General features: G+C 53.1%; 2 protein-coding genes across 3 annotated transcripts in view; one reads left to right on the forward strand and one right to left on the reverse strand.

Moving 5' to 3' along the window:
- Window positions 1-25,441, reverse strand: part of TACR1 (tachykinin receptor 1) — a 124,561-nt gene that overhangs the window by 73,865 nt on the left and 25,255 nt on the right. The gene's annotated exons all lie outside the window — the stretch shown is intronic.
- The window catches only part of SLC4A5 (solute carrier family 4 member 5), a 43,712-nt gene that overhangs the window by 13,694 nt on the left and 4,577 nt on the right, over window positions 1-25,441 (forward strand). The window contains exons 5-22 of the mRNA XM_079328854.1: window positions 1,029-1,189; window positions 2,731-2,886; window positions 9,309-9,404; window positions 10,039-10,094; window positions 11,843-12,000; window positions 12,083-12,170; window positions 12,291-12,445; window positions 13,912-14,055; window positions 14,574-14,748; window positions 15,102-15,235; window positions 15,343-15,614; window positions 18,076-18,137; window positions 18,728-18,928; window positions 20,807-20,920; window positions 23,371-23,532; window positions 24,065-24,243; window positions 24,987-25,059; window positions 25,222-25,290. Of these exons, the coding sequence (XP_079184980.1) occupies window positions 1,029-1,189; window positions 2,731-2,886; window positions 9,309-9,404; window positions 10,039-10,094; window positions 11,843-12,000; window positions 12,083-12,170; window positions 12,291-12,445; window positions 13,912-14,055; window positions 14,574-14,748; window positions 15,102-15,235; window positions 15,343-15,614; window positions 18,076-18,137; window positions 18,728-18,928; window positions 20,807-20,920; window positions 23,371-23,532; window positions 24,065-24,243; window positions 24,987-25,059; window positions 25,222-25,290 (2,455 nt within the window). The remainder of the gene's footprint in view (window positions 1-1,028; window positions 1,190-2,730; window positions 2,887-9,308; window positions 9,405-10,038; window positions 10,095-11,842; window positions 12,001-12,082; window positions 12,171-12,290; window positions 12,446-13,911; window positions 14,056-14,573; window positions 14,749-15,101; window positions 15,236-15,342; window positions 15,615-18,075; window positions 18,138-18,727; window positions 18,929-20,806; window positions 20,921-23,370; window positions 23,533-24,064; window positions 24,244-24,986; window positions 25,060-25,221; window positions 25,291-25,441) is intronic.

The following is a 25,441-nucleotide window of genomic DNA, read 5'->3' on the forward strand; positions in this document are numbered from 1 at the left end:
GAGCCGCCGCGGGAAGCTTGAATTCCATCCCCGGGAAAGCAGAGGGCTGGAGCAAGGGATTCTCCAGAGAAACCCGGGCAGGGAGCTGTGGGATGGGTTTTGGGGGTGTTGGGGTTCTGCCAGAGCATTCCTATATAAAATTTTGGGAGTTTTTCAATGGGGACACCCGAGGTTTTCTCCTTGCAGCAGATGATCCCATCCTGGTCTTTCCCCATCCTTCCCCCTTGGCATTCCAGAGTCAGCAGCTGCTCCCAAAATCCCTTCTCCTCTTCTGTCCTTCCCACCTGAGCCCAGATCCTGCTCAGACACATCAGGTTGTACTCCAGGAAGGAAAATCCATGGAAGAAAAGCAGTTTTTTCCCCAAAAACCCAGAGCTGTCCTTCCAGGAGTCTGAGCCCTGTTCTCAGAAATTAGGGAGGAATCATCCACCCTATTCCAGAAGTTTCTCTGGAGTCTTCATTGTAAAATCAAGGAAGGGAAGGGCTGAATTCTGAGGGTTTGTAAATCCTCCCATCCATTGCAGTGGGGATGGAGTGCCCAGGGTGGAAACTGATCATTCCTAAGGAATTGGGACTTTGGGAATGCTCTGGGATCTGTTCTCCCACAGGAGATCTCAGGGCAGGAGCAGATCCAGGCTCAGACCAGGTCACCTGCATGGGAAAGGCTCCCAAAACTCCCTGGAGAGATCTGGAGAAGGAGAAATCCATGGATTTGGGTTTCCTGATGGGACTGGGAGTTTTTTCTTCCCCTGCACAATTCCCAAAAATTCCCACATGAGAGATTTGAGGATGGGGTACTCCATGGATTTGAGTTTCCTGGTGGGATTGGGATTTCCTCCCCTCCACAATCCTGGAAGCAGCACTTTTGGTAATGACTCTGATGGAATCTCCCTTCCCACACCAGATAACGAGCCTGAATTTTGCAAGATTAATTAATCAGGTTTTCCAAACTGGGAAACTCCTCAGGAAGAGCCATTCCCATATCCCCACACCCACCCTGTTCCGGGCCCATCCCGCTCTCATTCCAGGTGGATCAAGTTTGAGGAGAAGGTGGAGGAAGGTGGCGAGAGGTGGAGCAAACCCCACGTGTCCACGTTGTCCCTGCACAGCCTCTTTGAGCTGAGGACGTGTCTCCAGACAGGAACTGTGCTCCTGGACCTGGATGGATACTCCTTGCCCCAAATTATAGGTAGGAACCCCCAGAGGTTTTTTTCCGTGTCCTAAAATGCTGGGAATGGATTTAAACTCATTTATTTGCTCCATACGGGGAATTTTTCTGGGAATGAGCAAAGGGAGGAGTTGGGAGCCATCAGGTGCTTCCAGAAATTGTTGTGTTGAGGTTTTGGGGGTGGATCTGGGGCTCTCTGCTGAAGCAGCAGATTTTGGGGGTTCTGAGGTTGTCCCCTAGGTAACTATGGGCAGGGGTTGCAGACAATGTCAATGAGGAACAGATCGAGAAGATTTTGGTTTTGGGGTTTTGGGGGTATCTGCTCAAGGAGCAGATTTTGGGGTTTTGGGGAATCACTGCTCGAGGAACAGATTTTGGTGTGTTCTGGGGGTCACTGCTCAAGGAGCAGATTTTGGGGTGTTTTGGGGGGGTCACTGCTCAAGGAGGAAATTTGGGGGATTTTGAGGGAGTCACTGCTCAAGGAGCAGATTTGGGGTGTTCTGGGGGTCACTGCTCAAGGAGATTTTGGGGTTTGGGGTTCACCTCTGGGTGTTGCAGACAATGTCATTGAGAAGCAGATGGAGGATGGGAGATTTTGGGGGTTTTGAGGGTCACTGCTCAAGGAGCAGGTTTTGGGGTGTTCTGGGGGTCACTGCTCAAGGAGAAGTTTTTGGGGTTTTGGGGATCACTTCTGAAGGAGCAGGTTTTGGGGTATTCTGGGGGTCGCTGCTCAAGGAGCAGGTTTTGGGGTCACTGCTCAAGAAGCAGATTTTGGGGGTCACTGCTCAAAGAGCAGATTTTGGGGTTTTGGGGGGGTCACTGCTCAAGGAGAAGGTTTGGGTGTTCTGGGGGTCACTGTTCAAGGAGCAGCTTTTGGGGGTTTTGGGGGGGGGTCACTGCTCAAGGAGCAGATTTTGGGATTTTGGGGGGTCACTGCTCAAGCAGCAGGTTTTGGGTGTTCTGGGGGTCACTGCTCAAGGAGCAGATTTTGGGGTGTTTTGGGGGGGTCACTGCTCAAGGAGGAAATTTGGGGGATTTTGAGGGAGTCACTGCTCAAGGAACAGATTTGGGGTGTTCTGGGGGTCACTGCTCAAGGAGATTTTGGGGTTTGGGGTTCACCTCTGGGTGTTGCAGACAATGTCATTGAGAAGCAGATGGAGGATGGGAGATTTTGGGGGTTTTGAGGGTCACTGCTCAAGGAGCAGGTTTTGGGGTGTTCTGGGGGTCACTGCTCAAGGAGAAGTTTTTTGGGGTTTTGGGGATCACTTCTGAAGGAGCAGGTTTTGGGGTCACTGCTCAAGGAGCAGATTTTGGGGGTCACTGCTCAAAGAGCAGATTTTGGGGTTTTGGGGGGGTCACTGCTCAAGGAGAAGGTTTGGGTGTTCTGGGGGTCACTGCTCAAGGAGGAGATTTTGGGGTGTTTTGAGGGTCACTGCTCAAGGAGAAGGTTTGGGTGTTCTGAGGGGTCACTGTTCAACGGGGAGATTTTGGGTTTTTGGGGGGGTCACTGCTCAAGCAGCAGGTCTGGGGGGCTCGGGGGGTCACCCTCTGTGGCGCTGCAGACGATGTGATCGAGAAGCAGATCGAGGACGGGCTGCTGAAGCCGGAGCTGCGGGAGAAGCTCAGCTACGTGCTCCTGCGCAAGCACCGCCACCAGACCAAGAAGCCGATCCACCGCTCCCTGGCCGACATCGGCAAATCCGTGTCCTCCAACTCCGGTCAGCCCCGCCTGCCGGCACCCTGGGGCGCTGGGGAGGGACATCTCGGGAGAAGGGAAGGAGGAAACCACGGTTTGGGACACCCATGTGTCACACTGGAGGGGAAGAAACCCAGAATTCTGCCCTGGTGGGTTTAGGGGACAGCGAGCGCTGGGAGCCAAGGAGGTGTTTGGGACAGAGCTGGGGACAGGGACAGTGCTGTGGGACAGGGACAGCGCAGTGGGACAGGGACAGTGCTGGGGACAGGGACAGTGCTGTGGGACAGGGACAGTGATATGGGACAGGGACAGTGCTGGGGACAGGGACAGCACAGTAGGACAGGGACAGAGCTGGGGACAGGGACAGCTCAGTGGGACAGGGACAGAGCTGTGGGACAGGGACAGTGCTGTGGGACAGGGACAGAGATGGGGACAGGGACAGAGCTGTGGGACAGGGACAGAACAGTGGGACAGGGACAGAGCTGTGGGACAGGGACAGAGCTGGGGACAGGGACAGTGCTGGGGACAGGGACAGTGCTGTGGGACAGGGACAGCACAGTGGGACAGGGACAGTGCTGTGGACAGGGACAGTGCTGTGGGACAGGGACAGAGCTGTGGGACAGGGACAGTGCTGTGGGATAGGGACAGTGCTGTGGGATAGGGACAGTGATATGGGACAGGGACAGTGCTGTGGGACAGGGACAGTGCTGTGGGATAGGGACAATGCTGTGGGACAGGGACAGAGCTGGGGACAGGGACAGCACAGTGGGACAGGGACAGTGCTGTGGGACAGGGACAGTGCTGTGGGACAGGGACAGCACAGTGGGACAGGGACAGTGCTGTGGAACCAGGGATGTGGCTGTGGTGGGATGGAGTCACAGTTTGGAGGCATCACCCTGTGATGACGTTGTGTGAGGGACAAGATCATGATGTGATGACAGTGTCAGTATGTGGTGACATCATTGTGTGAGGAAGAATGCCATTGTGTGATGACATCATTGTGTGATGACATCATGTGAGGACAATAGCACAGTGTGATGGCATCACTGTGTGATGACAGCAGCACTGAGTGATGATGTCACAGTGGGGACAATGGCACTCTGAGATGACAGCACTCCTCTGTGACGACATCACCATGGGGACAATGTCACTGTGCAATGCCACAATGGCAGCATATGATGACAGCGTCGCAGTGTTATGATGTCATGGGACAATGACTCTGTGTGATGAAATCATAGTGGGGACAATGTCAGTGTGTGATGATGTCATATGAGGATAATGGTGCAGTGGGGTGTCAATATCTCTATGTGATGTCCCAGTGCGGACAAGGACTCTGTGATGACATCACAGTGGGAACAATGGCACCATGTTATGACATCATTGTGTTATGATGTCACCATGGGGTCAATGACACTGTGTGATGACATCACAATGGGGACAATGACTCTGTGATGACATCACAGTGGGGACAATGTCACTTTGTGATGACATCACAGTGGGGACAGTGACTCTGTGATGACATCACAATGGGGACAATGTCACTGTGTGATGACATCACAATGGGGACAATGCCTCTATTATGACATCACAGTGGGCACAATGTCACTCTGTGATGACATCACAATGGTGACAATGACTCTGTGATGACATCACAGTGGGGACAATGACTCTATTATGACATCACAATGGGGAAAATGTCACTGTGTGGTGACATCACAATGGGGACAATGACTCTGTGATGACATCACAGTGGGCACAATGTCACGGTGTGATGGCATCACAATGGGGACAATGACTCTATTATGACATCACAATGGGGACAATGTCACTGTGATGACATCACAATGGTTACAATGACTCTGTGATGACATCACAGTGGCTCTGTGATGACATCACAATGGGGTCAATGTCACTGTGATGACATCACAATGGGGACAATGACTCTATTATGACATCACAGTCGGGACAATGTCACTGTGTGACGAGGTCACAGTGGGGACAATGTCACTGTGTGATGATGTCACAATGGGGACAATGACTCTGTGATGACATCACAATGGGGAATATGACGCTGTGTCATGACAAAAAATTGGGACAATGACTCTGTGATGACATCACAGTGGGGACAATGTCACTGTGTGATGACATCACAATGGGGACAATGTCACTGTGATGACATCACAGTGGGGACAATGTCACTGTGTGATGACGTCACAATGGGGACAATGACTCTGTGATGACATCACAATGGAGACAATGACTCTATTATGACATCACAGTGGGGACAATGACTGTATTAGGACATCACAGTGGGGACAATGTCACATTGTGATGGCATCACAATGGGGACAATGACTCTGTGATGACATCACTGTGGGGACAATGTCACTTTGTGATGACATCACAGTGGGGACAGTGACACTGTGATGACATCACAATGGGGACAATGACTCTGTGATGATATCACAATGGGGACAGTGACTCTGTGATGACATCACAATGGGGACAATGTCACTGTGTGATGACATCACAATGGGGACAATGCCTCTATGATGACATCACAGTGGGGACAATGTCACTGTATGATGACATCACAATGGGGACAATGACTCTGTGATGACATCACAGTGGGCACAATGTCACGGTGTGATGACATCACAGTGGGGACAATGACTCTGATGACATCACAGTGGGGGACAATGTCACTGTGTGATGACATCACAATGGGGACAATGCCTCTATTATGACATCACAGTGGGGACAATGTCACTGTGTGATGACATCACAATGGTGACAATGACTCTGTGATGACATCACAGTGGGGACAATGTCACGGTGTGATGACATCACAATGGGGACAATGCCTTTATTATGACATCACAGTGGGGACAGTGTCACTGTGTGATGACATCAGAGTGGGGACAATGGTGCAGTTTGATGATAACATCACCGTGTGATGGTGTCACCATGGTCACTGACACCATGGGGTCAATGACCCTGCGTGTCACGACATCACAGTGGGGATAATGTCACTGTGTGATGCCATCGTCACCGTGCGGTGCCATCGTCACCGTGTGATGCCATTGTCACCATGTGATGCCATCGTCACCGTGTGGTGCCATCGTCACCGTGTGGTGCCATCATCACCGTGTGATGCCATCATCACTGTTTGGTGCCATTGTCACCGTGTGGTGCCATCATCACTGTGTGGTGCCATCGTCACCGTGTGGTGCCATTGTCACCGTGTGATGCCATTGTCACTGTGTGGTGCCATCATCACCGTTTGATGCCATCGTCACCGTGTGGTGCCATTGTCACCGTGTGATGCCATTGTCACCATGTGGTGCCATCATCACTGTGTGGTGCCATTGTCACTGTGTGGTGCCATTGTCACCGTGTGGTGCCATCGTCACTGTGTGGTGCCATTGTCACTGTGTGGTGCCATCGTCACCGTTTGGTACCATTGTCACCGTGTGATGCCATCATCACTGTGTGGTGCCATTGTCACTGTGTGGTGCCATCATCACCGTGTGATGCCATTGTCACCGTGTGGTGCCATCATCACTGTGTGGTGCCATTGTCACTGTGTGGTGCCATTGTCACCGTGTGATGCCATTGTCACCGTGTGATGCCATTGTCACCGTGTGGTGCCATCATCACTGTGTGGTGCCATTGTCACTGTGTGGTGCCATTGTCACCGTGTGATGCCATCATCACTGTGTGGTGCCATTGTCACTGTGTGGTGCCATCATCACCGTGTGGTGCCATTGTCACTGTGTAGTGCCATTGTCACTGTGTAGTGCCATTGTCACCGTGTGGTGCCATTGTCACTGTGTGGTGCCATCGTCACTGTGTGATGCCATTGTCACCGTGTGGTGCCATCATCACCGTGTGGTGCCATTGTCACTGTGTGGTACCATTGTCACTGTGTGGTGCCATTGTCACCGTGTGATGCCATTGTAATTGTGTGGTGCCATTGTCACTTTGTGGTGCCATCGTCACCGTGTGGTGCCATTGTCACCGTGTGGTGCCATCATCACCGTGTGGTACCATTGTCACTGTGTGGTGCCATTGTCACCGTGTGGTGCCATTGTCACCGTGTGGTGCCATTGTCACCATGTGGTGCCATCGTCACCGTGTGGTGACGTCACGCGAGGACAATGGCGCACTGTGGGCACCATGGCTTGGCGCCGGGGTTTCCTGGCGCGGCTGCCACAGACAAATCCAGTCTGCTCCCGGCTGATCCCGCCTTTTCCCTGCCCTTACAAAAGGGGATTTGGTTGTTTTCCCGATTATTCACTCGGGTTTAGCGGGAGGTCACTCGGTGGAGCCCGGGATTTGCCGGGCACAGCAGCTCCTGGGTGTGACCATCAGTGACCAACATTCCCTCTCCTGCACCCAGCCCTGGATATCTGAGCCAGGATTTGCCCAGGATCCACCAAAACTGAGAGTGGCTTGGGAATGTTGGGTTTGGCCCCTGAAAATGGGATGGAGGGGGTGCAGTCACTCTGAGTTCCCCAAAAAGGGACATTCCAAAGAGGAAATGGAAGAGAAAGGGGCGTCCCTCCCATTTCTTGTGCTGATGGCAGCTCCATGGTGGATATCAGGATAAATCCCACTGGCATAGGAATCAACAGGGATTTCATTGCTGGTTTGATTTGGTTTAATGATAAAAAAATGGGGAGAGACTCTAGTGGCAGCTGGGGCCTTGTGGAGACAGAGCAGCTCAGCAAAAGTGGTCCAGAAGGTTTCCGAAAAGGACTTTTGGGAATTTAGTTCTCCCAAGAAAATGTTTGGCTTAAGACAGAAAATCCAGAAGGGAAAAGGAAATGTTTAGAGCGAATTCAGCTTCAATATCTGAGATGAAAAGTGGGATTCATCACCCGTTTAGGGAGGAGAAACGTGGAGCTTGGTGGAGGAAAATGGGAATAGGTGGAGGAAAATGGGAATATTTTGGAGTGTGGAGTGCATGGCAAATCCAAGTGTGGGTTTCTTGGGAGAATTATGGGATTAAAACCCCACATTTTTGGGGTTTTTTTGAGTTTTAGGTCTTCCCAAGGAGCAGAAATGTCCCCTCTGGAGCCACTGACGGCCCCAAAAGGAGCTCTGGGGTGGGGTGGGGGGTGCTGGGTCCTGTGTGGGGCAGCAGGATTTGGGGTGGGACATCTTCATCAATATCCCCTCATTGCCAAGGGAATATTCCAATGGGTGGGATAAGAGCACGGCAGGGAAAAGCAAATTTCTGGTGTCTGTACTGGGCAGACAAATCTTCTTGTCTGCCCTTGATGTCCCCCACAGGATCCTGCCCTGACATTCCCAATGGGATCCTGCCCTGACAGACATTTCCAATGGGGTCCTGCCCTTAACACTCCCAACGTGATGCTGACCTGACATTCCCAATGGGATCCTGCCCCCAATATTCCCAATGGGATCCTTCTCCCAATATTCCCCAAGGGATCCCACCCTGACATTCCCAACAGGATCCTGCCCTGACATTCCCAATGGGATCCTGGTCCCAATGTTCCCAACAGGATATTCCCTATGGAATCCTGCCCTGACATTCCTAATGGGATCCTTCTCCCAATGTTCCCCAAGGGATCCTACTCTGACATTTCCAAAGGAATCCTACCCTGACATTTCCTATGGGGTCCTGCCCCAACATTCCCAATGGGATCCTGCTCTCAATGTTCCAAACAGGATGTTCCCCATAGGTTCCTGCCCCCAACATTCCCAACGGGATCCTTCCCTGATATTCCCAATGGGATCCCGCCCTGACATTCCCCATAGGACCCCACCCCACATTCCCGTTGGGATCCCACCCTGATATTCCCCATAGGACCCCACCCCACATTCCCGTTGGGATCCCACCCTGACATTCCCCATGGGACCCCACCCCACATTCCCGTTGGGATCCCACCCTGATATTCCCCATAGGACCCCACCCCACATTCCCGTTGGGATCCCACCCTGACATTCCCCATAGGACCCCACCCCACATTCCCGTTGGGATCCCACCCTGACATTCCCCATGGGACCCCACCCCACATTCCCTGCGGGATCCTGCCCTGATATTCCCAACGGGATCCTGCTCCAACATTCCCGACAGGATCCCACCCTGACATTCCCCATAGGACCCCACCCCACATTCCCAACGGGATTCCACCCTGACATTCCCTGTAGGACCCCACCCCACATTCCCGTTGGGATCCCACCCTGACATTCCCCATGGGACCCCACCCCACATTCCCGTTGGGATCCCACCCTGACATTCCCCATGGGACCCCACCCCACATTCCCGTTGGGATCCCACCCTGACATTCCCATGGGACCCCACCCCTCATTCCCATCGGGATCCCACCCTGACATCCCCATGGGACCCCACCCCGCATTCCCATCGGGACCCCGCTCCCGTCTGACGCCCCTCCCTCTCTCTGGTGTCCCCAGCCCGCAGCCCCGTGCGGGGCCCGCCCGCCGGCGCCGCCTTCCACCGCTCCACCGAGGACCTGCGGATGCGGCAGAGCGCCAGCTACGGCCGCCTGCGTGAGTGGGCACATCCCCGGGGAAACAAACTCCGTGGGAAGCAGATTCCCAGCCCCAGGGCGGGGAGGGAGGTTGGGATGAGGCCCCAGCATGGTCGCGGTCCCAGAACTGCAGCACAGAGCTCAGGGTGTAGCTCAAAATCCTTAGGGTGGTGGAAAAAATTCCTTGAAATCTTTAGGGAGGGAAGGGATGGAGCTTGGAAGAGCACGAGAATCCTAAAAGATTGCTTGGTTGGGAGAGGGCAGGTGGGAAATCCCATCCGAACCTGGGAGCTGGGTTTGTGCAGCTGAGACTCCCATTTCTGGAGTTTTGGGATCATTAGGGCTGGAAAAGGACACAGGGAAAAGATCATGGAACACCAGCACTGCCAGATGCCCCCAGAATGTCCCCAAATCCCACATCCAGAGAGTTTCTGGACCCTTCCAGGGATGAGGACTCCATCACTGCCCCATGCCAACCTTTCCACCCTTTCAGGAATTTTCCCTAATTCCCAGGGTTTCCCATCACTGCTGCTGCTTTGCAAGCCTGAATACCATCGACAATATTTTGTTTCTTTGCACAAATTCTCCCCAGTGCATTTTCTCCTGGCACCAGGGGTGGCTTTTCCTCACATTCCCTCCCTTCCCTGCACCAGGTCACGCCCAGAGCCGGAGCATGAACGACATCTCGGACACGCCGAGCACTGACCAGGTACCCATCCCAAAATCCTGCTGGGAGGAGCATCCCAACGTGATCCCTGCTGGCTCTGAGGGTGTTCAGGTCCCTGTGAGCCCTGGCTGGGTCAATATCCACACAAATTCCTAACTAGGGGAGACAGAGGCTGTGGATCCCAGGGGATCCATGGGGAAGCTGCCCCAGCTCTCAGCCTGGGATGAGCCAGGAGGCTGGGGCAGCTCAAATCCATCAGGGTAGGGCAAAAATTCCTTTCAGATCTTCAGGGAGGACAGGAAAGGTGCTTGGAAGTGCAGGAATCCCAAAAGATTGGCTGGGATAGGGTGGGAAATCCCGACAAAGATTTTGGGGCCACGCACAGGGATTCATCTCCGGAGATGAGGGGCTGGAATTTGGGGTGGGATCTGCTTTTCCTGGGGGTCTCTCAAGGCAAAGCTCAGCTGAGAGGGGCTTTTCATGGGGGGGCTTTTCCTTCTGGGATGGCTTTTAGGGAAACAACTCCAGCTCCAGCAGGTCCTGGCTTGGGGATGGGATGGATCAGTGGGATTTTGTTCTGTTCCTATCCCAGATTTTTTCTGGAATGGTTGGTTCATTTGTATGAGTTCTGCTTTGTTTCTGTTCATGATTTCACCATAAACCGAAGGCAGAATCACTGACCCTGTGGGTTTTTAGGGAATGGGATGGGATATCAATTTTCTTTTCCCCCAGGATGTCCTCACTGGGTTTACCTGGGGTGATGCATATTTAGGGCAAGTCCAAATAAAATAAATAATGTTTTATTTCCTCGGATTTCATGGACGGAAATCCACGTACTGCTGGGACCCACGAGACAGGGACACCACAAAGGTTTCCAGGCCACCTCCCAAAGTGAATCCACTCCAGTGCCCACTCAGGAACCCCAAATATCCCCTCAAGCAATGGGGTTCGGAGGGTTAATCCCAAAATATGCAAAGCATTTAGGTTTAATCGCCCTATTAGACCCACTACAAAGGGACTTTTTAAGTGTTACATGAAGCTTAGTGGCCACTGGTAACTCCTGCTCTTATTCCAGAGCTGCTGGAGGAGTTGCTTTATTATTATGATTTTTTTTTTTTTTTTCCATTTGGATTTAAAAGATTAGGACGGGGCGAGGCGGCTGCCCGGCTCACATGCCTCCCCTCATGCTGCCATATAGATTATCATAACTCCCTGCCTGGCTTGGTATTGAACCCTTTTAGGCTTGCAATGAACAGAGCTGCAGGGGAGAAGAGACCTGGGGAATAAATCCATGGATGAGGTTTTCCTGTTCCCATTAATTGTTCCAGCTCCCAGAATAGGGCTGGGGAGGAATGAGGCATGAAAACCTCCCCCTGTGCAGGGTTTGAGGGGGGCTCTGCTCATGCAGGGGCTGCAAATAAACTCCAAAAATGCTCCTGGCTTGCTCCAGCATCCCTGGGGTTTGGCTCGGGTTTTCTCAGGGGGAGTTTCAGGGAATTTTCCCAGGGGAGAACTCAGGGGAGCAAAACCAAATGTTGCTGGTTGGGTTGCAGAGCCCTGGGGGTGCAGTTTAGGGTCAGTCTCAGTTTTAGCCAAATTTCTTCAGAAAAATTGTGTATTTTTCCTGCCTGACTCCCGGGTGTGGCTCCTCAGTCCCCACCTCTGTTAGTCCCGGGCCAACCAGAGGTGAAATCTTGGAGTCTGAGGCTTCAACTGTGGTGGGGAAAAAAAGGGCAGAAGAGCCAAATTTTGGCAACCTCTCCCTTCCTCGATCTCATCTTTCCTGCCAGCTGAAGAACAAATTCATCAAGAAGATCCCCAAGGATGCTGAGGCCTCCAATGTGCTGGTGGGGGAGGTGGAGTTCCTGGAGAAGCCCTTTGTGGCCTTCGTGCGGCTGCTGCAGGCCACGATGCTGGGGGGGGTGACGGAGGTGCCCGTCCCCACCAGGTGAGCGCCGTGCCCTGCGGGCTGGGCAGTCTGGTGGCACCGCAGCACCAAGGTCACCAATGTGGAGCCTCTTCCTCCCCAGATTCCTCTTCATTCTCCTGGGTCCGGCGGGAAAAGCCAGGTCCTACAACGAGATCGGCAGGGCCATCGCGACTCTCATGGTGGATGATGTGAGTAGACGCCACTCCCGCCCTGCGTTCAGGCTCACAACTAAACCAAAAAATAGCAATTTCCACCCAAAACTTGAGATTAAACCCCCAGGCTGATCCCTGTCCCATGCCCACCCCCAGCTCTTCAGCGACGTTGCCTACAAAGCCCGGGACAGGGAGGACCTGATCGCCGGCATCGACGAGTTCCTGGACGAGGTCATCGTCCTCCCGCCCGGCGAGTGGGACCCCAACATTCGCATTGAGCCTCCCAAAAAAGTGCCCTCAGCTGAGAAGAGGTGGGTGGGGCCTGTGGAGCTGGACCCATGGCCACTCCCATGTGTCCAGTTCAGGGGGCAAGAACTTTGCTTGGCTTCACATCTGGAAATAACTCCTGAAAACATTCTGGAAATGCTGGATTTGCAGCAGGTTTTGTTCCAGGTCAGCTTGGAGCCATTTCCACTCTCCTGGAGCAACATTTAGTGGGACGTGACCCTGTCTGGGGTGGGAGTTGAACTGGATGATCCTTGAGGTCCCTCCCAACCCAATCCATTGCTCGACTCTGCAAATTGAGCAAACCCAGCTCTGGATCTGTCCAAATTCACCCCAAAACCCAACTCGGTGCAGGCCCAGAGCTGCACCACGGGTTTGGCCATGGTTCTCACACTGTGGCTCGGCGGTGCCAGTCTGGTGATGCCAATCCAGAGGTGCCAATCTGCTGGTGCTGATCCAGTGGCATTGATCTGAGTGCTGATCTGGCAATGCTCATCCGGCAATACAATCCAGTGGTGCTGATCCAGCAGTGTCAATCCAGCAATGCTGATCTGGCAATGCCAATCTAGTGGTGCTGATCCAGCGGTGTCAATCTGCCAGTGCCAATCTGGCAATGCCACTCTGGCAATGCTGATTTGGTGGTGCCAGTCCAGTGGTGCTGATTCAGTGGTGTCGATCTGGCAGTGCCAATCTGCCAGTGCCAATCTGGCAATGCCACTCTGGCAATGCCGATCTGGTGGTGCCAGTCCAGTGGTACTGATTCAGTGGTGTCGATCTGGCAGTGCTCATCTGCCAATGCTTATCTGGCAATGCTGACCTGGCAGTGCCAATCTGGTGGTGCTGATCTGGCAATGCTGATCTGGCAATGCTGATCTGGTGGTGCCAATCCAGTGGTTCTGATTCAGCGGTGTCGATCTGGCAATGCTGATCTGGCAATGCTTATCTGGCAATGCTGACCTGGCAGTGCCAATCTGGTGGTGCTGATCTGGCAATGCTGATCTGGCAATGCTGATCTGGTGGTGCCAATCCAGTGGTTCTGATTCAGCGGTGTCGATCTGGCAATGCTGATCTGGCAATGCTTATCTGGCAATGCTGACCTGGCAGTGCCAATCTGGTGGTGCTGATCTGGCAATGCTGATCTGGTGGTGCCAATCCAGTGGTGCTGATTCAGTGGTGTCGATCTGGCAATGCCAATCTGGCAATGCTGATCTGCCAGTGCCGATCTGCCAGTGCTAATCTGGCAGTGCCAATCTGCCAGTGCCAATCTGGCGGTGCCAATCTGCCAATGCCGATCTGCCAGTGCTAATCTGGAGGTGCTGATCTGGCAATGCTGATCTGGCAATGCTGATCTGGCAGTGCCAATCTGGTGGTGCTGATCTGGCAGTGCCGATCTGCCAGTGCCAATCTGCCAGTGCCAATCTGCCGGTGCCGATCTGGTGGCACTGATCCGGTGGTGCCAGAGTGGATCCGAGGCGGTGCCGGTGTCCCACAGGAAGTCGGTGTTCTCGCTGAACGAGGTGGGGCAGATGAACGGCGCGGCCGGCGGGGCGGGCGCTGGGGGCGGCGGCGGCGGCAGCGACGATGGGGAGATGCCCGAAGTCCACGAGATTGGGGAGGAGCTGGCCTGGACTGGCAGGTGAGCCCCCAAAATCCTCCAGAGAGTTCTGGGATCCATCAGCCTCTCCTGCAGGCTGGGGTGTCCTGGGGCACAGAGGGGGGAAATCCTGGTGGGAACGGGTTTTTGTCAGCATCAGGACTATTTCCGTCTCTTTATAAAAAATTATATTTTTGTATCAATAATTATAAATTTCCCAACTGGCCAGAGGAGCTGTGGCTGCCCCTGGATCCATAGAAGTGTCCAAGGCCTGGCTGGAGCAGCGTGGGATAGTGGGAAGTGTCCCCACGCAGGGATGGGATGGGATGGGATGGGATGGGATGGGATGGGATGGGATGGGATGGGATGGGATGGGATGGGATGGGATGGGATGGGATGGGATGGGATGGGATGGGATGGGATGGGATGGGATGGGATGGGATGGGATGGGACAAGACGGGACGAGATGGAATTTAAGGTCCCTCCCAACCCAAACCACGACAGGATTCTGTGATTCTGTTTTGGTGGAAGTCACCAGGTCCTCGGCGGTGTCTCTGCAGGTTTTGTGGTGGCCTCTACCTGGATATCAAGAGGAAGCTGCCCTGGTTCCCGAGTGACTTCTACGAGGGTTTCCATATCCAGTCCATCTCTGCCATCCTCTTCATCTACCTGGGCTGCATCACCAACGCCATCACCTTTGGGGGGCTGCTGGGGGACGCCACAGACAACTACCAGGTGTGGCCTGGGGTGTCACCAGCTTGAGGACAAGCTGGGATGGGATGGGATGGGATGGGATGGGATGGGATGGGATGGGATGGGATGGGATGGGATGGGATGGGATGGGGTGGGATGGGTTTTACCCTACTTGTGCCATACCAAGCTTCTGGGGTTGGACATTCACTGCCAGGTGGGACTGGCAGCCCTGGATGCTGGAATCCCCTCCATGGCAATGCCAGCAGCAGTGCTGGTCCCAACCATCCCCAGTGAGCCCAAGCCGAGGTTCCTCAGCCCCATTTCCATCAGGGGATCTGTGGGGCCGTGGCGTGGCCCGGCACCCCCATAACCCTCTGCCTCTGCTCCATCCCCAGGGGGTCATGGAGAGCTTCCTGGGCACGGCCATGGCCGGCTCCATGTTCTGCCTCTTCGCCGGGCAGCCCCTCATCATCCTCAGCAGCACCGGCCCCATCCTCATCTTCGAGAAGCTGCTCTTCGACTTCAGCAAGTGAGTGCTGGGCCACCCCAGGGGACACCAGGGCCTGTCCCCACGGGGGTGGGACGTGTCCCCCAGCCCCTGGCCACCCTCACAGGGCCATGTGTCCCCTCCTCCAGAGGCAACGGGATCGACTACATGGAATTCCGCCTGTGGATCGGGCTGCACTCGGCCCTGCAGTGCCTTATCCTGGTGGCCACCGACGCCAGCTTCATTATAAAGTACATCACGCGCTTCACCGAGGAGGGCTTCTCCACCCTCATCAGCTTCATCTTCATCTACGACGCCATCAAGAAGATGATCGGGGCCTTCAAGTATTACCCCATCAACTCCGACTTCAAGCCCGACTACGTGACCATGTACAAGTGCGAGTGCGTCGCCCCCGACCCAGGTGAGTTCATCCCGGGGCCGCCCGGGCAGCAGCCGGGGGTGGGAGGGAGGGTCCTGGCGTGGATGAATCCCACGGGATCGCTGGCCCAGGATGTGCCAGGAGGCAGCTGCCTGGGGTGGAGAGATCCTCATCATCCTCCTCTGAGGAGGTTTGGAAGATGGAGGAAGAGCCTTGTCCCCCTTGGATGAAGGACTCGGTGCTTCCTGGGAAATAGCGGAAGAAGAGTTGGGATCTCAGCCTGGAGCAGCCAGACCTGGATGGATAAAAGGAAATATGGAAAAAAAAAGACATTTCAGGTCATTCCAGCCTGCTGCTGATGGAAACTGAATCTCCAGAAAACACCTGGAATGGTTCTGTGCTCTCCGGTGGCTGGGACATCCCGGGATGTCTCAGCTGAGTGTGGAAACCTCCATGGACTATTTTTCCTCCTCTTTTTCCACTCCTTTTCCAAAAAGAGAGGCCATCAGGCTCTGAGCAGATGGTCCTTCCATGGTTTTAATCTTGGATAGACATCCTGGATGATCCCAGATCCGAGTCGTGGAGCCCAGACGCTCCTGGAAGGGAGCAGAGATGGCTTTGGGCTCACAGCAGGAACTGCCTGCTCTCCCGGGAGCTGAATTTATGTCAAAAATCTAAATTTTGGGGAGCAGCAGCAGCAGACTGACAGCAGATGGAGGTGAAGCTGGATGAAGATGATGGTGGATGAAGGTCATGGTGGGTGAAGATGATGATGGATGAAGGTGACAGTGCATGAAGATGATGATGATGGATGCAGGTCACGGTGGGTGAAGGTCACAGTGGACGAAGATGATGATGGATGAAGACGATGATGGATGGTGGGTGAAGGACACAGTGGATGAAGATCATGGTGAAGTTCTGCCCATCTCCTACCTGCAAGAAAAGCATCTCCAACCCCACCCAAGGCATTCCCAGCACCTCTGCCATGCAAGGAGAGCTCTGACCCCATGGGAACTGCAGCGATCGGGTTGAATTCAGCATTTCCCCTCAACTGCTGCTCATCCACCCCTCCATGAGCACCACGATCCCGCCGGGACCCCAGAGCAGCACCTGGAACCAACCCAGCTCTTCCCAAACCAGAACCCCCGGAGCTGGAATTCCCGAACGGAACCGTGAGCACCCCGGGATCCCAGCGGCTCCCGCGGGAGGAGCCTCCAGCCTCCAGGGAGGTCTCCCCCTTCTCCAAGCCCCCATCCCAGCAAACCCCGAGCAGCCGTGAGGCACCTGCACCCCAATTCCCGATCCCCCTCCTCACCCTGGCTGCTCAAGGCAGCCGTGTCCACACCAGATTTAAAATTCCCCTAGAAATTATGTTTATTTCCCCCCTCCATCCTTAATTTTTTTTAATTCCCTTTTTTTAATCCATGCTGATTTTTGATTATTATAACTGATTTGTCCCATATTTGTCTCTGCTGCACACATCAATTGGGGCTGATTTCAATCTCAAGTGAGTATCGCCTTCTAAATATTAAAACTATTTTAATATTTGATACTCTCCCCCCAAGGGGGGGTTCTCTTGTTATTTTTTTTTCCCATGTATTTGACTTTTCTCTCTCTCTAAAAAGGTTTGTGTAGAGCCCTTAGGGCTCCTCTCTTTAATCCCACCGGTGCCGTGCCGCCCTTTAAAGGTGTAGAAATCCCAAAACAGGGTTCACAGAGAAAGAAAAAGTTGTGGAAGAGAGAAATGAGAACAAAGCTGATGTTTTTAGGGCTGACTTTGTTCCCCAGAGCTTGGTCCCGGCAGTTTTGGGGTCTCTGTCCTAACCCAACTTCTCCTTCATTAATCCCCGGCGCCGGGGATGGAGGCGGCGGCCGAAATTCCCGCTTGGCGAAGAGGATGGAAGAGGGGCGTGGCAAAGCGGTGCCGGAATTCCCGAATTCCTGAATTCCCTCTTTTAGGGGCACCCCGAGAGAAACCGGGGGTGCTCCCGGAGCTGAGGAGCTGCATCGACTGAAGAGCCGAGGAGGAGAAGGTGCCGGGGGCTCGAAAAGACGGAATTTTGCACCGATGACACCAAAACACCCCAAACAATATTTTAAAAAATTAATAATAATTTTTAAAAAGGCAAATTGAGCATGATTTGGATGCCGCCTCTCCAAAAAAACCAAAAAACCCCAGGCTGCTTTCCCAGCCTTGCACCCCCGTGGTTTTAAGTCCACCCCACTCCTGGTGGCTTCCCTAGGAAGCTGCTGGAAATTTTAGGAACTGGGAAGCTCCTAAAAAATTCCCTCTGGCCCCGGCCACCGCGGGAGCCGCCGCGTCCTCCCCGGCGCGTGGGATTAATCAGGGAGAAGTCGCTGCGGGGATAGAAAAGGGGGATTTCCCCCAAAATTCCCGGGATGCCGATCCCTGCCGGGCTCAGCAGGTGAAGCCCAGCTGGTGTGAATGCCCAAAAGTTCAGTTCCAGCCCCAAAACCTCAATAACCGACTCCTTTCCCGCAGCCAACGCGACCTTGTTCGATGCTTCAGCTCCAGTGGCACCGAACACCACTAACGTTTCTCTGGTAAGAAATGGGATCTGCTCATCCCAGTGGGAAATTTGGGATTGAGGAGGGTGGATCTGAGGGATTTCAGCACCCAGGGAGCAGGATGGGCCAGCTCAGAGTGATGGAAACTCAAATTTGGGCTGGGCTGGGTTCCCAGCAGCACCAAATCCACGCTTTCCCCCCCAAAATTTATACCAGCTCTCGATTTTCATGTGGCAGCAGCTCTGGAAATTTGCCTTTCCTTGCATGCTTAAACAGCTCAAACTGCTCTTCTTTGGGATTTGACAAGGAAATTTCCTTTTGTTGCAAGCTGCAGTTGCTAAAAATACAGATTTTGCTCAATCTGGTTGTGAAATTTCCCTTTTCTTGCACAATGTAATTCCTTAAAGTACAAATTTGGGAGTTGGACAGGAAATTTCCCTTTTCTTGCACAATGCAATCCCTTAAAGTGTAAATTTGGGGGTTTGTACAAGAAATTCCCCTCTCTTTCCATTCTGCACCTTAAAAATGCCAATTTTGTTTTATTTGAGCTGGAATTCCCCCTTTCCCTGCATGCCACAATGATTTCAAATTTTGCTAATTTTGCTTTTTTGGGGGTCTCTCGCCAGTCCAATGCTATCAACCTCACAGCTCTGGACTGGACCCAGCTGAGTAAGAAGGAATGTCTCAAATACGGTGGCAGCTTGGTGGGAAAATCCTGCAAATTCGTGCCTGACCTGGCCCTCATGTCCTTCATCCTCTTCTTCGGCACCTACTCCATGACCCTGACCCTGAAAAAATTCAAATTCAGCCGCTATTTCCCCACCAAGGTAAGGAAAGAATCAGGTTCTGCCAACCCCTTTCCCAAAAATGAGGGAAAAAGGGAGCTGAGTTTTTGGTGGAGGCAAAGAAACTCCAGGAAGATAAACTGCTGTTTTCAGGAGGTTTTGGCCACAATTGGGATCCTCCCCGAGGTTTCTGATTTTTGGAATTCTGTGAGGCTGTTGATGACATCCTCCTGTCCAAAATGGAGTTGGGTTAATGGTGGACAGTTAAAGGGTGGACAATGAAAGAGTGGACAATTAATGGATGGACATGCAATGGATGAGGAATTTGTGGGATGATGGGTGGGGAATGGGAGGGATGAGCCCATCCCCAGGTCAGTGGCCACTGGCCCAGAGCCCGATGGCCATCAGTGACCAGTGATGTCCAGGGGTCCCTCTTGGGACCAGAGTTAATTAATGTGCTCATTAGTCATGGAAACAGATTGGTCAAGGGAACCCTCGGGAGGTTTGCAGGTGACACCAAGGGACAATCCTGAAGGATGGGGACGTCCAGAGGGGTCTGGACAAGCTCCAGGGGATCTCATGGGGTTTGAGCATTCCGAGTGCTGGAGGTGCCCCTGGGATGGATCCAGTCTGAGAGAGGGATTTGGGGGTGGCTGAGAGGCTGGACAAGACCCCAGAGGTGCCCTGGGCTGACCCCCAGCTCTGGGGGGATTCTGCCCCTGAGCCCCACTCAGGTGAGACCCCACCTGCAGAGCTGGGACCTCACCTGGAGGGTGTGGAGCTGCTGGGGCTGGGCTGGGAGAGCTGGGAATGTTCACCTGGAGAGGAGAAGGATCCAGGGAGAGCTCAGAGCCCCTTGCAGGGCCTGAAGGGGCTCCAAGACAGCTGGAGAGGGACTGGGGACAAGGGGTGGAGGGACAGGACACAGGGAATGGCTCCCACTGGGAAAGGGGAAATTGCAATGGGATTTGGGATGGAATGAGGGTGGGAGGGGCTGGATGGAATTCCCAGAGCAGCTGTGGCTGCCCCTGGATCCCTGGAAGTGCCCAAGGCCAGACTGGATGGAGCTTGGGACAGTGGGAATTGTCTGTGCCATGGCAGGGGTGGCCTCATGGGGACTGAGATTCCATCCAAGCCAAAGCATTCCAGGATTCTCCCCCTTGGCTCTCCCAATCCCAGTAACCCCTCACCTGGTGGAGGAAAGGTGAGGAAATGTGGATTTCAGGGATTTTGTTCCCAGGTTATCTGTGGCTGAGCGGAGCTGGAAAGACCCAAAGGAGGAGCAAACCCAATTCCCTTCCCACCCTGTCAATTCCTTTCCCACTCCATTAATCCTCTTCCCACTCCAGTAATTCCCCTTCCCACCTCACTGATTCCCTTCCCAACCCCATTAATGCCCTTAAAATTAATTTAATTAATTAATTCCTCTCCCATCCTGTTAATTCCCTTCCAATCCCATCAATACCCTTTTCTACCTCATTAATTCCCCTTTCCACCCTATTAATCCTCTTCCCACCCCGTTAATTCACTTACCAATCCCGTTAATTCCCTCCCCACCCTGTTTATTCCCTTCCCACCCCATTAATCCTCTTCCTACCCCACTGATTCCCTTTCCACCCATTAATCCCCTTCCCACCCCATTAATCCTCTTCCTACCCCTTTAATTCACTTACCAATCCTGTTAATTCCCTCCTCACCCCATTGATTCCCTTTCCACCCCATTAATCTTCCCACCCCATTCATTCTCTTCCTACCCCATTGGTTCCCTTTCCACCCCATTAATCCCCTTCCCACCCCATTAATCCCCTTCCCACCCCATTAATCCCCTTCCCATCCCATTAATCCCCTTCCCACCCCATTAATTCCCTTTCCCACCCCGTTAATTCCCATTCCAACCCTGTTTCCCTGTCTTGCCTCCAGGTCAGGGCTTTCATTGCTGATTTTTCCAATGTCTTCTCCATCCTGATCTTCTGTGGAGTGGATGCCTGTTTTGGACTGGACACCCCCAAACTCCACATCCCCAGTATCATCAAGGTTCGGCCTCCTCCCCTCTCCTCTCCCCTCCCACGCTCTTTTTCCAGCTCCTCTCCAGGATTTTTTAGGAATGCCGCAGCTCCAGGCACCTTCTGAAAAGCTACTTTGTCTTTTCTAACAATATTCTAATTTTCTGACTTTCTTTCCTCTCTCTTTTTGTTGCTTTCCCTCCTTTTTTGTTGCTTTTTTCTCTGTTTTTGGTTGGGATTCATCCCCCTATTTATTATTCTCCTTTTTTTTGTTGTTTTTCTGACATTTTTACCCCTCCCCCCCCTTTTTTTCCTTTTTCCTCCCCCTTTCTTTCCCTCATTTTTCTGTTTTCCTTCTTTTTTTGGTAATTTTCCTCCCTTTTTATTGTTTCCTCTCCCTTTTCTTGTTTTCTCTCCCTTTTTTGTTAATTTCCCTCTCTATTTATTATTTTTTCTCCTCTTTGTTGCTGTTTTTCCTTTTTGTTTTTTTTCTTTCCCCCCCTCTTTTTTGTTTTACCTTTTTTTGTTGTTTTTCTTCCTCTTTTTATTTGTTTTCCTCCTTTATTCACTGTTTCCCCTCCTTTTTCCCTATTCTTCATTGGTTTTCCTCCTTTTTTTGTTTTCCCTCCTTTTTTTGTTGTTTGCCCTCCCTTTTGTTGTTTTCCCTCCCTTTTTTTCTTGTTTTTCCTCCCCTTTTTGTTAATCCCCCCCCCTTTTAATTGTTTTTCCTCCTTTACATATTTCCTCCTTTTTTCCCCTCTCTTGTTGTTTTTCCTTCTTTTCTTGTTTTCTTTTCTTGTTGTTTTTCCTCTATTTTTCCCTCTTTTTCCCCCTTTTTTGTTGTTTTTCCTTTTTTTTTTTTGTTTGGTTTTCCCTCCTTTTTTGTCGTTTTCCTCCCTTTTTGTCATTTTTCCTCCCGTTTTTCTCTCTCCCCTTCTCTCTGGCAGCTCCGTAAGCTCATTAGTGATTTCTCAATCTTTATGTCCATACTAATGTTTGTGGGGCTGGATGTGCTTTTTGGACTCAACACCCCAAAGCTCCAAGTGCCCACCGATTTTAAGGTAAAAACCTCCAAAATCCATAAAACCCCATTCCAGAAGGATTTCTCCTCCCCCATCCAGGGGGTGACATGGGGATCCCAGTGGGGATTCCAATGAGGATCTCAATGAGAATCCCAATGAGGATCTCAGTGGTGATCCCAATAAGAATCCCAATGAGGATCTCAGTGGGGATCCCAATAAGAATCCCAATGAGGATCTCAGTGGTGATCTCAACGAGGATTCCAATGGGGATCCCGATGAGAATCTCAGTGAGGATCCCAATGAAAATCCCAATGAGGATCCCAGTGAGGATTCCAATGGTGATCCCAATGAGGATTTCAATGAGGAACCCAATGAGGATCCCAACGGTGATCCCAATGGGAATTCCAGTGAGGATCCCAACGGTGATCCCAATGGGAATTCCAATGAGGATCTCAATGGTGATCCCAATGAGGATCCCAATGAGGATCTAATTGAGGATCCCAATGAGAATCCCAATGAGGATCTCAATGGTGATCCCAGTGGTGATCCCAGTGGGAATTCCGATGAGAATCCCAATGGTGATCCCAATGAAGATGTCCTTGAGGATCCCAATGGTGATCCCAGTGGGAATTCCAATGAGAATCCCAATGGTGATCCCAATGAGAATCCCAATGGTGATCCCAATGAGAATCCCCATGAGGATCCCAATGGTGATCCCAATGAGGATCTCATTGAGGATCCCCATGAGAATCCCAATGAGGATCTCAATGGTGATCCCAATGGTGATCCCAGTGGGAATTCCGATGAGAATTCCAACGGTGATCCCAATGAGAATCCCAATGGTGATCCCAATGAGAATCCCCATGAGGATCCCAATGGTGATCCCAGTGGGAATTCCAATGAGAATTCCAATGGTGATCCCAATGAGGATCTCCTTGAGGATCCCAATGGTGATCCCAGTGGGAATTCCAATGAGAATTCCAACGGTGATCCCAATGAGAATCCCAATGGTGATCCCAGTGGGAATTCCAATGAGAATTCCAATGGTGATCCCAATGAGGATGTCCTTGAGGATCCCAATGGTGATCCCAGTGGGAATTCCAATGAGAATTCCAACGGTGATCCCAATGAGAATCCCAATGGTGATCCCAATGAGAATCCCCATGAGGATCCCAATGGTGATCCCAGTGGGAATTCCAATGAGAATTCCAATGGTGATCCCAATGAGGATCTCCTTGAGGATCCCAATGGTGATCCCAGTGGGAATTCCAATGAGGATCCCAATGGTGATCCCTGTGAGGGTCCCAACAAGGATTTGGGGGTGGTTTGAGGGTGATTTGGGGTGTGGGATTTTGGATAGATCTGGGATGGGGGGACAGAATCATCCCCAGACTCCATCCCTTGGGTTTTCCCAACCCGTGCTGGGTTCCCGAGGTTCTGACCCCGTTGTCCTCCCCAGCCCACCCGCGTGGACCGGGGCTGGTTCGTGTTCCCCTTCGGGAAGAACCCATGGTGGGTGTACCTGGCCAGCGCCCTGCCCGCCCTGCTCGTCACCATCCTCATCTTCATGGACCAGCAGATCACGGCCGTCATCGTCAACAGGAAGGAGCACAAGCTAAGGGTGAGACCCCCGGGGGATCCCCCACAGCACCCAGGATCCCCCACAGCACACAGGGATCCCCCACAGCACATAGTTCATCCCAGGATCTCCCACAGCACACAGGAACCCCCACAGCACCCAGAGCATCCCAGGATCCCCCAGAGCACCCCAGGATCCCCCAGACCACCCAGGGAACCCCAGGATTCCCCACAGCATCCAAGGAACCTCAGAATCCCCCACAGCACCCAGGGCACCCCAGGATCCCCCACAGGGTGCCCAGTTTTTGTGTGGGGTTCATCAGGGTGACAACAGGTGCTTTGGGGTGACACCAGGTGCCCCATACTAGTGTGGGGAACATCAGGATGACACTGGGTGCTTTGGGGTGACACCAGATGTCCCATGTCCATGTGGGGTGCTTTGGGGTGACACCTTGTGCCCCAAGGCTGTTCAGGGTACACCGAGGCCCTGCCGCTGGCCTTGGGGGGAGCCTGGGGGGCACCCCATGGTGCTGGGCTGGGGGTGACCCCACAGTACCCCCTGTGCTGTGTTGCAGAAAGCAGCTGGGTACCACCTGGACCTGTTCTGGGTGGGCATCCTGATGGCCGTGTGCTCCTTCATGGGGCTGCCCTGGTACGTGGCCGCCACCGTCATCTCCATCGCCCACATCGACAGCCTCAAGATGGAGACGGAGACCAGCGCCCCGGGGGAGCAGCCCCAGTTCCTGGGGGTCAGGTGAGTCCTGGGGGGGCCACGGAGGGTCTGAGCAGTGTCCTGGAGCTGGGGGGACATCCCTGTCCTGGGGACAGCAGGGGCAGGGAGGGATTGTCCTGTCCTGTGGGCAGCAGGGACAGGGAGGGATTGTCCTGTCCTGGGGACAGCAGGGGCAGGAAGGGATTGTCCTGCTCTGCTTTGCTCTGGCTGGGGTGGCCTCAGAAAACGCAAAACTCACCTAGTTTTGGTTGATGCAATGTTAAAAAGAAAATAAATTATTGGAGAGTGTCCAGAGGGACACAAGGGTGGGGAAGGGTCTGGAGGGGCCACACGAGGAGTGGCCGAGGGCACTTGGGGCATTCAGCTGGAGAGACTGAGGGACACGGATCCCAGCTCCAGGCTCCTCAGGATGGGGAGAGGAAGGACAGCTCTGATCCCTGCTCTGTGTGACAGGGACAGCACCCAGGGAATGGATGGAGCTGGGCTGGGGGGTTTGGGATGGGTTTTGGGAAAGGTTCTGCCCTCAGAGGGTGCTGGGCACTGCCCAGGGAATGGGCACAGCCCCAAGGCTGCCAGAGCTCCAGGAGCATTTGGATTTCGGGGTGTCTGTGCAGGGCTCCCAGAACTCCCCAGGGTGGGAATTTGGGGTGTCTGGTGTTGGATCCATGATCCCAGTGGATCAATCCCATTCCCACTCGTGATCCTGTGGTTCCTTGGGGTGGGGAACCCAGCATGGGCTGATCCTGCTCCTGTCCCCACTCCAGGGAGCAGAGGGTGACCGGCATCATCGTCTTCGTGCTCACAGGGATTTCAGTTTTCCTGGCTCCAATCCTGAAGGTAAAACATTCCTGATCCCCCCTTCCTGCAGAAATCTGGGGACCTGGGGATAAAAAAAACAGATCCTGCCCTGTCCTTGTGATGTCCAGTACTGGGCCCTGGCCCTGTGGAGGAGCTGCTGCCCTCCCTGGGCTCAGGGCTGTGGTTTTTCCCTGTTCCCAGTACATTCCCATGCCAGTGCTCTACGGGGTCTTCCTCTACATGGGCGTGGCGTCGCTGAACGGCATCCAGGTGAGTGCCCTTCCTCCTCATCCTCATTCCTCCATCCTCCTCATTGTCCTTGTTTTTGTCCTCCTCCCCATCCTCATCCTCATCCTCCTTGCCCTCTGTCCTCCTTGTCTTCATCCTCATCCTTCATCATCCTTGTCATCTTTGTCCTCCT

The sequence above is a fragment of the Erithacus rubecula genome (assembly GCF_903797595.1).
Source record: "Erithacus rubecula genome assembly, chromosome: 29".
Lineage (NCBI taxonomy): Eukaryota > Metazoa > Chordata > Aves > Passeriformes > Muscicapidae > Erithacus > Erithacus rubecula.